We start from the raw sequence: 12,502 nt of genomic DNA on the forward strand, positions 1-12,502 counted from the left end.
TCGAGTAGTAATATTTACTATTATGTTAAGATCCGCGCAAGACGCGGAATAAACATTATATATTATTTTATATATTATATATATTTTTAACATATTATGAAATTACAAATATATATTTAATAATAAAAAGTCAGTAACTATTATTTATATAATTAAATTAGTGCGAACATATAAATAAATTTTATAATCTAAAAAAATAATTTTTCTTATTTGATATGGTATATAATTAAATTTAAATGATAGTAACATATATATATAGTATATTTTAATATTAACATCTATTAAATGATGCTTTTTATTCATATGTTTTTTGATCATTTGTATCCGTTATAGCAAAAACGTTAAATTACTGATAATAAAATTTCATTGTGGGATTAATAGTTTACATAATTTATAATATTAAAAATAAATTGTTATATTTTTCAAAAAAATATGTTCAAAGTAAATTTCAAAATTAAAATATTTATGTATTTTATATGACATATAGTTTAATTTAAAATGATATATATATATATATCTTTTAGTTTTAATACTTATTAAATGAGACTTTCGACTTATATGATTTTGTAATCATTTGTATCATGTAATAAACAAAATTTTAAATCATGGATCACAAAATTTGAATGTGAGACTTTTAACAGTTTTAGTAATTTATACTCGTTTTTAAAAATTCAAAATATAACATATACAATTTTTTTTGTATTATATGGTTAATATGGTTGTTTAATTTATTTTAATAGTTTAAAACTAAACAAATATATTATAAGATACCCTTATTTTTATCAAATCTTTATTATTCAAAATCATTAATTGTCATATATATTTTAGCCATATTAGGCAATTCCGTAATTTTATTTAAGGAAAAAATAATGAAAGCCATTAATAATGTATTTATGGTTAATTTAATAAAAAACTTATTATATATTTAGATGAACCAACATATTTCTCTAAAGATTCTAAAAATCATTTTAGTGATGACACATGGTTACAAAAAAATGTTATAATGCTTTTTAATTAATAATATAAGAGATATACTGGCTATATTGACTCCGGAAATAAAATTTAACTAAACCGTAATGGACGATTAAATTTGAATATTAATCCAACCGATAACAAAAAAGAAAAAAAAAAGAAAAAAAAAAGGGGCAACCCTTATTCTATTAGTCAAATCGCCTTCCCTAGTCCTCACTTGAAGCTGCACAGTAACCACCCGTCTCTCTCTCTCGCTCTATAAACTGCCTTTTCATCCAGAGAGTGAGGATCCGTCGGTGTCACTACATCCGATCGTCGCCGGTAAGTTGATTTACTTATCGTCGGATGAATTTCTGACTATAACTTGTTTACAATCCCAAACAATTTCTCTTCTCTCTCTATCTCGCATCATCTCTATGCTTCGGTGCTGATCTATATAGTTTGTTTTCCGATTCGTTCATATCATCTCCATCTTAACGATTTAAGCCGTCTTGTTTTGAGATATGTGTGTTCTTAGATTATCTGTGGAAATAGCTTGGATTGGATCTAATATATAGCTGCGTTTGCTTCATCGTCGATCTGCAGGTGACGTGTTTCAGCCTAGTTTAATCTTGGAAGTGATGGATCAGGTTGGTGGAATCATCTTTTCTTTACTTGTTAGGTAGTCATTGATTGGTTGACGAATTCTAAGCTAATAATTGCAGTACGAGAAAGTTGAGAAGATCGGCGAAGGAACTTACGGTGTTGTGTACAAGGCACGAGACAAGGTCACCAATGAGACTATTGCTTTGAAGAAGATCCGCCTCGAGCAGGAGGATGAAGGTGTTCCTAGCACTGCCATTAGAGAAATCTCTCTTTTGAAGGAAATGCAGCACAGCAACATTGTCAAGTATAATGATGATGATGTTAACTATATACCATTTTCGAATAATATTGGTGAACTCACACTACTTTTTGATGTTTCTTTCTTTTTATCAGGCTGCAGGATGTAGTGCACAGCGAGAAGCGTTTGTATCTTGTTTTCGAGTATCTTGACTTGGATCTCAAAAAGCACATGGACTCTTCTCCTGATTTCTCCAAGGATCTTCATATGATCAAAGTGAGTTTTTTAGCCATATTGCTTTATTTGTGTGCTTATTGAGGTTTTTGCCTGGTCACAAACTTCCCTTTGACATGTCTATCTGTTTAGTTTCGCTGAATATTGTTGAATTCTAAGTTATGTAATGTCTTCTTCTCGTTGTGTCTTTCATCTACTGTTTGCAGAGGTATGTTTACCAGATTCTCCGTGGAATCGCGTATTGCCACTCTCACAGGGTTCTCCATCGTGACCTCAAGCCGCAGAATTTGTTGATTGATCGCCGCACCAACTCACTAAAGCTTGCTGATTTTGGACTGGCCAGAGCATTCGGTATCCCTGTCAGGACTTTTACTCATGAGGTGCCAAAAGCGCTTAATTCTTGTTTATATATGCTTCGTTATGAAATGTTTTGGTATGGCTTCACATTCGCTTCATTCCTTATTCGTATTAGAGGAAAAGAGTAAATCACCACCAAGTAAACATTTCAGTTAGATTTCAATTTTTTTGTTTGTTTGCTTAAAGGACATTTCTCTTGACTGTTAAACTATGTTAGATTTAAACTTAGTGCTACATTCATATTTCATATCTCGCCATTGTATTCACACATGTTTTTTTCAAATTGTTTCTTCTAGGTGGTTACTCTCTGGTACCGAGCACCAGAGATACTTCTAGGGTCTCATCACTACTCTACACCGGTTGATATTTGGTCTGTGGGATGCATATTTGCCGAGATGATCAGCCAAAAGCCCTTGTTTCCTGGAGACTCCGAGATTGATCAACTCTTCAAGATATTCAGGTAACTAACTTCTTAATCTACTTTACGTCTTTTATATATTTAAAGTGGAAAGAACTTGTCTGCAATGATATTACAAATGTTTCTGAACACATTCTTAACTTGCAATCTTATTTTCAGAGAGAAGTACTAAAGAACGCAGATGTTGAAATGTTAACTGATTATAAACTCTTACTGCCATGTTTTTCTGTGTCTTCTTTCAGAATCATGGGAACTCCAACGGAGGATACATGGCCTGGGGTAACTTCGCTGCCGGATTATAAATCTGCTTTCCCAAAATGGAAACCAACGGTACTTCAAATTTCTCCATTAACTTTTACATCTTGTTCTCTGTAGACAAGAGGTCGCACAGCACAAGATGAATCTTGCCCATGATTTGTTTTTCTTATACCTCAGGACTTGGAATCTTTTGTCCCAAACCTGGATCCTAATGGCATAGATCTCCTTTCTGTAAGTTCACTGGCCATGCATATATATTATACAAACACACATCTATACATTCTACTTCTGATACATTAAATACCTGGAAGCTTGATTTGGATGGATCTGGTTTTATATATGATACCTCTCCTGAACTTATAACCATCCTGTCTTAGCATCTTAGGACTAGAAACCCTTGACACAGTTGAGCTGTTTGACTAAACTAAAAATCAGAGACATTGATGTTGGGGCCTTGTGTAGTGGTCAACTTTAACTTCCTGGCGCCCAAAACCAATGAAACCTGATCAAAGTTCAATAACCCGCGGTATTCATGTTAATGTCCTAAACCGAAAACGGGAAAGAGCATACGGAACTTTTGGATATATCTTACGGTTTATGAGTTTGTCATGCGCAAGTAAAGATGGATAAGACGTCTCTATTTTATTTGTATCAGAAAATGCTGTTGATGGATCCAACCAAAAGAATCAACGCAAGAGCCGCCCTGGAGCATGATTACTTCAAGGATATTGGCGTCATGCCGTAGAGAATGCTTCAAAACCAGTAGTCTCCTACATTCTCTCTATATATATAAGTAATTCGATATCTTCCATCCTAAGAAAACGAGGTTAAATACATCAATGGTTTTTGTTTATTCTTTTGATTTCTTTTAAGTTTGTTATTCTCTGATACGAAAAATGGAAAAGATTTAGAGTGTGCTTTGTTTATTTCTTCTAAGCTTTTGAGATCATTTTCTTGTGTATCTTTTTACCAAGTTCAGTAATGTATGGTATTTATTTTGCAGAACATCGTATTTATGCCAAATTTTTCATGTAAATAATCATATATGGGTAAATCTATAATCGATCTTATTTATGTTAATGCACCATATAAGGAGAGATTTCCTCTTTCATGCCAATTCCCTGTTAAGAATTACAACCATTTTGAACTTAGTATCTTCAAATTTCTGCTCATCTTAACGGGGTAGCAAACGAGCTGAATGATGCGTACATGGGTGGGGGAGACGCTTAAGGTTTCTTACACGACCGTGTGGTCATCGTAAGAAGCATAGCGCACCTCTTGGCAACGATGGATGACCATTGACCAGACATTCATGCAATATACTTAGGTTAATAAGCTACAATAGGTCGTCTTGGGCTAACCAATGTAGAGCTCCGTTAAAGTTCAAGGCTTGGTATTGTGCCGGAAACCATCGAAATTGTGACCAAGGCGGTCTCTCCATTGACTGCTTGACAAGATAGTACATATCCTTTTAGCCATTCAATGATAATGCAATAGGAGATATTGAGATCTTACAGTTGTATAAAATTTGAAGTAACCAAATATTATAATTGATGAGATCGAGACCCCAATTTTAGATACTAGTCATACTTTCCTCGAAGAGAGTCTCTCTTTTCTTTTTTACTCCAAGTATCCAATCTGCCTATTCGCTTGCCATTAAGATCTTTAAATACAAAAGGAATTAAAGGCCTCCTTTGCCAATCCTACATACTATGAAACAGGGAGAAACGAGAATGTGGCAATCTCCATCCCCTATAACTTAGGAAATGATGAAACGTGATTCTTCTTTTCTCACGTCTTCTTTAAGCTGTCACAGCAACCAACTTAGTCTTCTTGAAACCTTAAGAGTACATGAGAAGTCAATCAACTATCTAGAGTTGCGTTTTCTCTTGTACATGCGGACATAGCGAGTGAGAAACCCTTTCAAGAAGTCCATATCACGATTGTGCAACACAAGTGCTTCCTCTTCAGAGAGAATTCCATATTTCTCTATTGACGTCCCATATAAATCCAATCTTCTCATTTCCCCTGCAACCTGTGGGATCTCAGTGATATTAATGCATCCTCGGAGATAGAGCAGCTTCAGGTTTCTCAGGTTTCTCAGCGAGTGAGGCAGATTATGGAGCTTCTTGCACTCTGACATGTCAAGACACGTCAGATTCACCTTATCCCCTATCCATGAGGGAACTTCCTCGATCGGTGTTCCGTTCAAGGACAAAGTTTCTACTGCATTACCAAGCATTGGAAACACTGTGATGTTGGGGCAGCAAGTCAGCGTGAGATGCTTGAGTGAAGTCAAATTCCCAAAGGTGTCAGGGAGATTCTTCAGTCTCTTGCAATGTGATAGCCGAAGCTCTGTGAGCTTCGAGAGACGGCTGATCGAATCTGGCACTAGTTCAATTGATGTGCAGCGCAGTCCCAACTCTTCAATAACGTCGGAAACAAATGGAAAGTCTTCTATGTTGATGCATCCGTCTAGAGAAAGAGTTTTGAGAGACTTCAATTTGATGTTACACGGGAGACTCTTGAGTTTCTTGCAGTTTAGCATGGACAGCTTAACTAACTTATCAAGATGACCAAGAGAAGAAGGGAGTTCAACCAAGCTTTCGCAATCACAAAGGCATAAACACTCGAGGCTCCTTGCCTTTGAAAGGTCTGGAATTTCAATCAGATTCCTGCATCTGTTAAGGTTCATGTGTCTTAGACTTCCAAGGTCCTGCCATCGAAAAGAAGCAAAACATTTATTACCAGAGGGCTGAGGATAACATAAACCAACAGGCCACAAGAAACATTTAAATGCTAGTTCATGTAAGAGATAACACCTATGTTACATGGAAATGGAAGCGGGTACGTGGAAGCGGAAGCGTAAAGAAGCGCAGAAGCGAGATTTTTTAAAATATTAGGAAGCGGATACGTGTTGGAAGCGTATATCCATATATAAATAAATTAATATATATATATATATATATATATATATATATATATATATATATATATATATATATATATTTTAAAAAAAAAAAATTAGGACTAAAAATTATATGATTTAAATTTGAAATAATGCATTTATTCATTTATAATAATATTAAAATGATTTTATATTAAAACTGTAAAAATACACATAAATGAAGTTTACAAAAAATATTATATTAATTATTTTTAATACTTCATAAATAATTGACACAATATATTTCAATATGTGCTATATCTTTAATAAAAAATCTCAATGCATAAAGATAATTATAGTTTTATTTTTAATATTTGTATATTTATAACTCAATATTCATTACTACTAATTTTTTTTATTTTATATAGATTAGAACTATGGTTTTATATTTTATTGATATACATTGCATTTTTTTTAAAAACGGAAGCATGATTCCAGTAAGCTTCCAACAAGTTTTTAAAGAGAATATTTTAGAAACGTTTTGGAAGCGAGATTCCGCAAGCTTCCACAAGGTTCCGATTCCGATTCCGGTTCCGAAGCGGGAAGCGGACGTCCGATGAAGCTTCCGTGCAATGTAGGATAACACCACCATGTTATATAATATTTTCTTTTTAAAAAAAAACATCAACGACAAACACATAAAAGTAGTACCTGACTTCCGCTCCATAGTGTTTCAATTGAGCTATCAGGGAGGTTGAGCTCAACTAGAACGTTAGTCGCAAACTTTGCAGGCAGTGACTTTAAATTGTAAGCCTCCCAGAGAAGATATCTTAGTGGAGGGAGGTAGTCAAAATCTTCGACGTTGACGATACACACTTTGCTCCCCGCAGCAGTTGAATTATTATGAATTTTAAGAAATTTGAGTTCGCGCATCCTCTTAAACGTTTCAGGGTTAATGGAAAGCCCTGTTTCTTCAGCCATGTTGAGCATTATACTTTCAACCTCGATGTCTTTACTCCCCCCAGCCATAGTTTCAGTCAACAAGCCTTTGATATCCAAAAAGTTCCACATCATCTTACGCTTCTTCATTTTTCCTTCGCAAGTGATATCCTTAGCCATGTCTTGAAGTAAATCATGAACCCATAGCCTCGTATTGTTTGACATACTAATCAGAGACTTCTCCATCAGAGTTACCAACCTCGGTTTGGATCTGATCACAAAGGGATCTAGTACCATAATCGCTCGATCCATATATTCCCCGTTGAAGCAACCAGCGACATAAAGAAACACAGTCTTTTCATGCTCGTCCAATGCATCATAACTTACTTTTAACGGCGTTGATATAGATTTATCAAGACTGTTTCTCAGTATACACAGCTTATCTTCCCAAAATGCTATATTCCGACCATACAGAGACGCACCAATGACCCGAAGCGCTAAAGGAAGACCACAAAGCTGCTCCACAATATCTAAACAGAGTTGTCTGAACTCTGCTTGTGGACGATTCGTTTTGAAGGCATGCTTGCTGAGAAGCTGAAGCGCTTGTGTGGTCCTAAGAGGCTTCACTTCATAAATGTGTTTGACAGAGTGCTCATCTAACACGCGCTTGTCACGCGTCGTTATAATGACCCTGCTTCCTGGTCCGAACCACTTGCAGTCTCCAGCCAATTCTTGGAGTTGCTGAATGTCGTCAACATCATCGAGGATGAGAAGAACCTTCTTGCCGCGTAGCCTCCGCTTCATTGCCTCGGGGCTGACGCAGCGTGCATTCAGGGGGCTCTTGGGGAAAATTTCAGACATGATTTGCTTCCGCAGATGGGATGATGATGATTCACCATGTTTATGGAAATCATCTTTCACGTTTCCGAGAAAGCAACGACTGGGAAAATGAGTGGAGAGGGATTCGTAGACACATTTAGCGATGGTTGTTTTCCCTCTTCCCCCCATACCCCAGACTCCTACCATTTTGACATCATCATCATCATCAGAGTCGTCCTTTGATAAAAGAGATTCTATTCGTTTCTTATGCAGACTCATCCCTACAAATTCACTTGTTTCGTCTGATGGCTCTGAGTATAACCTCTCACAAAGATCTCCAACAACTTCTTGTATAAGCTTTGAGTCATCGCTCCTGCATCAAATACCGTTTTTACGGTTTTGTATATTGATTATGTGAATAAATAAATTTACAATTCCTTAAACAATATTTATAGTAGTCTCAAAACCGATTTTGTTTTCCTAACTGAACTATGTCCTACCTAACCAATGCTAGTCTTTTTACAGGGTGCTAATAAAAAGGAACCTGGTTTTGGAATCCCAGCCTGATATGTTTGCAACTATATCCACAGCCCTTCTCCACTTTCTCACTGTCTCAGCATCAAATCTCTTCTCATGATCCTCAAAAGCTTTGTTAAAACAACCGGTTCGGCTCTTCAAGGCTGAAGGATCGATTTCATAGAATATAGGGATCAAGTCGAAGCGTTTCTTCTCAGCTAACTCGACCATAAACGCAAGCTCTCTCAAGCACCATTGAGATGTAGCATAGTCCTCGGAGACAACGACGATAGCGAATCTTGACTGATTCATCGCTTCCTCGAGTCCTTTCAAGATTGGATTGCCTCTCTCAAGGTCTCTGTCGTCGTGGAAGGTTATGATTCCTTCCTCAGTGAGCGCATCGTTGAGATGGCTGATGAATTTTTTCCGAACATCTGTCCCTCTGAAACTCAGAAAGGCATCGTACTTCCACACAGATCGAGACTGCGAATCCTCCGATGAAGAATTTGCCATCGCACAATAAAGGGGAGTTTGATGTACACTATGAAGCTTTAACGCATGGTCAACGCTCGTCCTGGGTATTCGGTTCGGTTCCGGGTAAGAACCGATCGGTTCCGGATATTTCGGTTCTAAAATTTAGGATCCAATAGGTCTTTTAATTTTTTTGGTTTGGTTCCGGTTCGGTTCTTGTCGGTTCCGGTTCGGTTTGGATACATAATTAAAAAACCATTAATTATCCGAAATGCAAAAGTTTCAAAAAAAAGTTACCCGAAATAAAAAAAACAACACAATCTTAACGCTTAAAGTCTAATCCGATTACATAACACAATCAAAGACACTAAAACAAGTTCTTGATGACTTGTGATCCGATGAAATACTTCAAAAACTATAGAAACTAATTCAAAAACTTATCATGCGTATATCACAATTTCACAAGTCACAGCTCAGAAATGGAAAATTGAAATAGAACTTAAACAAGGTAAGTATCAACTTACATGTTACCAAATACCAATAATGCAGAGTTGCAGACTCATTCTTCTTCCAAATTGATTTCTCCAAATTCTGCAGTTAAATGATTAGAAGTTTTAAATTATAAACATGAACTCAAACATATTAACAGACGTAAACAAAAACTCAAAGATAGTTAGAAGTTAGAGTTACCTCTTTCGAGTTCATCTTGGTCTTCAATGTCTTCGAGAAGTTGTTCAATGGTAATTGATCCTCGGTTATTCATTCGTATCTCACACTTCAACCATTGCTCTGTACACATTAACACTTCAATAGTGTAATGTGTTAAACAACTCCGAGTTGAATCCAAAATGCGACCACTTGTGCTGAATGCAGACTCGGACGCAACACTTGAAATTTGCATTGCTAGCACATCCTTCGCTACTTGTGAAAGAACAGGATATTTCTGAGCATTAACCTTCCACCATGACAGAACATCATACTCTGTGCCTGAAAAAACTTTCGGACTCTCCACATTTTCTGCCAAGTATAGCTCTAGCTCTGTTGCTGATTCTTGAAATCCTGTTTCTTGTACCATCTCTTTGTAGACTGCATCCATTTTTTGAAAGCATAAACGAGCAGAGAAGTCCATTCTACATGAGTGTCGAGGTTGTGGCTGAGACTGAGAGGAAGAGGATGATCCAACTTCATGTGACTGAGAAGTACTCGACGATGCAGTAGCTGATCTGTTTAGAGAACTTGTAAGCCTAGTGTTGTATTGATCAAACAACTTCTTCAGAATGCTCATGATTGAATCATGCATCTGCTTAGCCTTGAAACTATCTTTTCCATATAACTGATCAAAACAAAGCTGAGCAAACTTCATCTTGTTCCTCGGATCGAACACACTAGCCACTATCACCATCCTATTCATCTCAGTTCCTTCACCAAAAGGATCCCAATACTTTCCTAACTTGGTCATCATCGCTGTGGCTTTCTTCTTCAACTCTTCATCATGTCCTTGGCACGTCATTGCAATGAGGGCTGACTGAATGCTGACTATCTCATTGTAACACTTGTATGAGCAACATGAATTGGTAGCTGATAGAACAAGAGTTGACTGGTAGAATATGACAAGGAAGTTAATAAACCTGAAACAAGTATAGTAAATAAATTTAGCAAGAGAGTATTAAGAATGTGACAATGAAGTTAATAAACACAACTGACGAGTCTGTTACCTGTCTATTACTTCCCAGTCATCTTTGGCAGGTGGTCCGTGCCTTTTCTTTCCATCAACTCTCTCTTGGAAGTAGTCATTATACGGCTTGTCCTCAGCCATCATCTTATCAAACGCCAGCTTGAAGTCCATAGCTCTATTCAACATAAGAAATGTTGAATTCCACCTTGTTTTGCAATCCAGGGGTAGGCTTCCTCTTGTTATCTTCCCTATGTCAACACGAAGCTGGAATGACTTTAGCCTTGGCGTAGAAGACCTCACAAACTGAATCCCATTCCGAATAGCGGCAACACTCTTGTCAACTTCTTGCAATCCATTTCTCACAATTAGATTTATAATGTGAGTTGCACACCTTACATGTAGATAATCCCCATTAAGCACCACTGATTCTTCTCCATTAACTTCAATGAAATCTGCTTTAAAGATTTCCATGGCATTGCTGTTTGCGGTTGCATTATCTACTGTGATGCAGAAGACCCTTTTGATGTCCCACTCCTCCAAGCATTCCTTAAGAACAGCCGCTATAGTCACACCTTTGTGATCACTGACATTCTTGAATCCAATAATCAGTTTCTTCAACTGCCAATTAGTGTCAACGAAGTGTGCAGTTATCACCATGTAGCTTGCTCCAGTATTGGGAGCTACCCAAATGTCAGTCGTAAGTGATAACCTCTGCCTCTTCCCACCAAGAATCTTCTTCATAAGTGTTTTCCTTCTGACATACATCTCCACGATGTCCCTCGTTGCTGTTCTTCGAGAATGAGGCTTCTGAAGCTTACATTTGTTGCAGAAATGCCTGAACGCCAAACTGTCTATAAAAGACAAGGGAAGCTCACCAATAACTAGCATTTCATTTGCAGCTTCTCTGAAGACACTTTCAGAAACCTTCCCTAAATGGAGACCATCAGCTTCTTCGTTTAGAACATGTTGGCTAGCACTCGTAGTAGCCTTCCACGCCAAATACTTTTTGCAAGCCAGGATATGCTTCCTCAGATTTGATGTCCCTGATGATGATGCACAAGACATCTTCTTCCCACAATAAATACAGCAGCACTTGTTATGATTATTCTTCAATCTTGTATAGTGCTCCCAAACGAATGATCTTGTTTTCTTCGTGATCTTCTTTGCAGCTTTCATTTTCCCTTTCCCTTTCCCTTTAGCAGCAGTTGTATCAGGAGCCGGACTAGTCTCTAAACTCTCTACTTCATCATCTGTCTCCTCAATTATATCTTCAGCATCAATGTCTTCTCCATCTTCTGGTATGTTAACTGGATCCTGAGTAGAAGCCATCTGCAGAAAAATGTATAGCAATACGATTGATTCAGAAATGATAGCAAACCATATATGTTCTTAGCCATTCTAGAAAAACTGTGTACAAAACTACAAATCCCTATTGTGTTCTTAAGTAACAATAGAAAACCCCTAAATAAATTTCAAGCTCACAAATTACCACAACAAAAAACATTAAATCGAATCATACGTTCATTTACAGGTTTTACACCCAAAAAGAAACCCAAAATCAAATCATAGATTAATCTTGGAAGATCCATGGAGAATAAACATACCTCTGATTGAATCCTTGATGCAGCGGATGGAGCCGGCGAAGACACTCGACGGCGGCTATGGTGGGAGTGAGATTCCAGGTTTGCGATTTCAGTTATGCTAGAAGAAAATATATAGAAGAAGAAGTATCGAGGATCGAAGAGTCTGTCTCCCTCGAGTCTCGAAAGAAAAATCAAGGAGGTAGAGAAGTGGAATCGCCCCGACACAAGTCACGCGTAGTACTTTAGTCTTTAGTAGTCTAGTTAGTAGTTAGGGATTTATTAGAGTAGCTTAGGAGAATCGGGTATTCGGGTCGGGTATTTGGTTTTCGGGTAAAAACCAGAACCGAACCATTACCCATGGACCCTAGATTAATGATCCAATAGGTATTTCAGCTGATACCGAAACCAAACCAAACCGGAGATTTCGGATCGGTTCCGGTTCGGTTTTTCGGTTCCGGTTTATATGCCCAGGACGAGTCAACGCTGTTCCATCGTAATAGTAAGTAAAAACACTTCTGGATTATTATATCGTCCGTGTGTGATATTGAGA

The 12,502-nt window shown here is 37.1% G+C and overlaps 2 protein-coding genes across 2 annotated transcripts; one reads left to right on the forward strand and one right to left on the reverse strand.

Moving 5' to 3' along the window:
* The first annotated feature begins 1,076 nt into the window (after positions 1-1,076).
* Positions 1,077-4,081, forward strand: LOC103873117 (cyclin-dependent kinase A-1). The gene is made up of 9 exons (XM_009151549.3): positions 1,077-1,293; positions 1,558-1,601; positions 1,677-1,861; positions 1,951-2,071; positions 2,236-2,409; positions 2,683-2,846; positions 3,047-3,134; positions 3,240-3,293; positions 3,718-4,081. The coding sequence occupies exons 2-9, from the start codon at positions 1,593-1,595 to the stop codon at positions 3,805-3,807; spliced, it is 885 nt and encodes a 294-aa protein (XP_009149797.1). The 5' UTR covers positions 1,077-1,293; positions 1,558-1,592; the 3' UTR covers positions 3,808-4,081.
* Positions 4,082-4,692: 611 nt separating this feature from the next.
* Positions 4,693-8,787, reverse strand: LOC103873118 (protein SUPPRESSOR OF npr1-1, CONSTITUTIVE 1). Its single transcript, XM_009151550.3, has 3 exons — positions 8,252-8,787; positions 6,661-8,080; positions 4,693-5,778 (listed from the first exon to the last, which is right to left on the reverse strand). Exons 1-3 carry the CDS (start codon positions 8,734-8,736, stop codon positions 4,930-4,932), a joined length of 2,754 nt encoding a protein of 917 aa, XP_009149798.1. The 5' UTR covers positions 8,737-8,787; the 3' UTR covers positions 4,693-4,929.
* Between the last annotated feature and the right edge of the window lie 3,715 nt (positions 8,788-12,502).

The sequence above is a fragment of the Brassica rapa genome, chromosome A06 (assembly GCF_000309985.2).
Source record: "Brassica rapa cultivar Chiifu-401-42 chromosome A06, CAAS_Brap_v3.01, whole genome shotgun sequence".
Lineage (NCBI taxonomy): Eukaryota > Viridiplantae > Streptophyta > Magnoliopsida > Brassicales > Brassicaceae > Brassica > Brassica rapa.

Bases quoted from the DNA above. Each gene is read 5' to 3' on its own strand.
- LOC103873117 (XM_009151549.3), top strand. The intron at 1,862-1,950 runs GTATAATGATGA...TCTTTTTATCAG, and splicing joins CAGCACAGCAACATTGTCAA to GCTGCAGGATGTAGTGCACA. The intron at 2,847-3,046 runs GTAACTAACTTC...GTCTTCTTTCAG, and splicing joins CAACTCTTCAAGATATTCAG to AATCATGGGAACTCCAACGG.
- LOC103873118 (XM_009151550.3), bottom strand. From the start codon at position 8,736: ATGGCAAATTCTTCATCGGAGGATTCGCAGTCTCGATCTGTGTGGAAG. The intron at 8,081-8,251 runs GTTCCTTTTTAT...TATTTGATGCAG, and splicing joins GGCTGGGATTCCAAAACCAG to GAGCGATGACTCAAAGCTTA. The intron at 5,779-6,660 runs GTACTACTTTTA...TTTCGATGGCAG, and splicing joins CACTATGGAGCGGAAGTCAG to GACCTTGGAAGTCTAAGACA.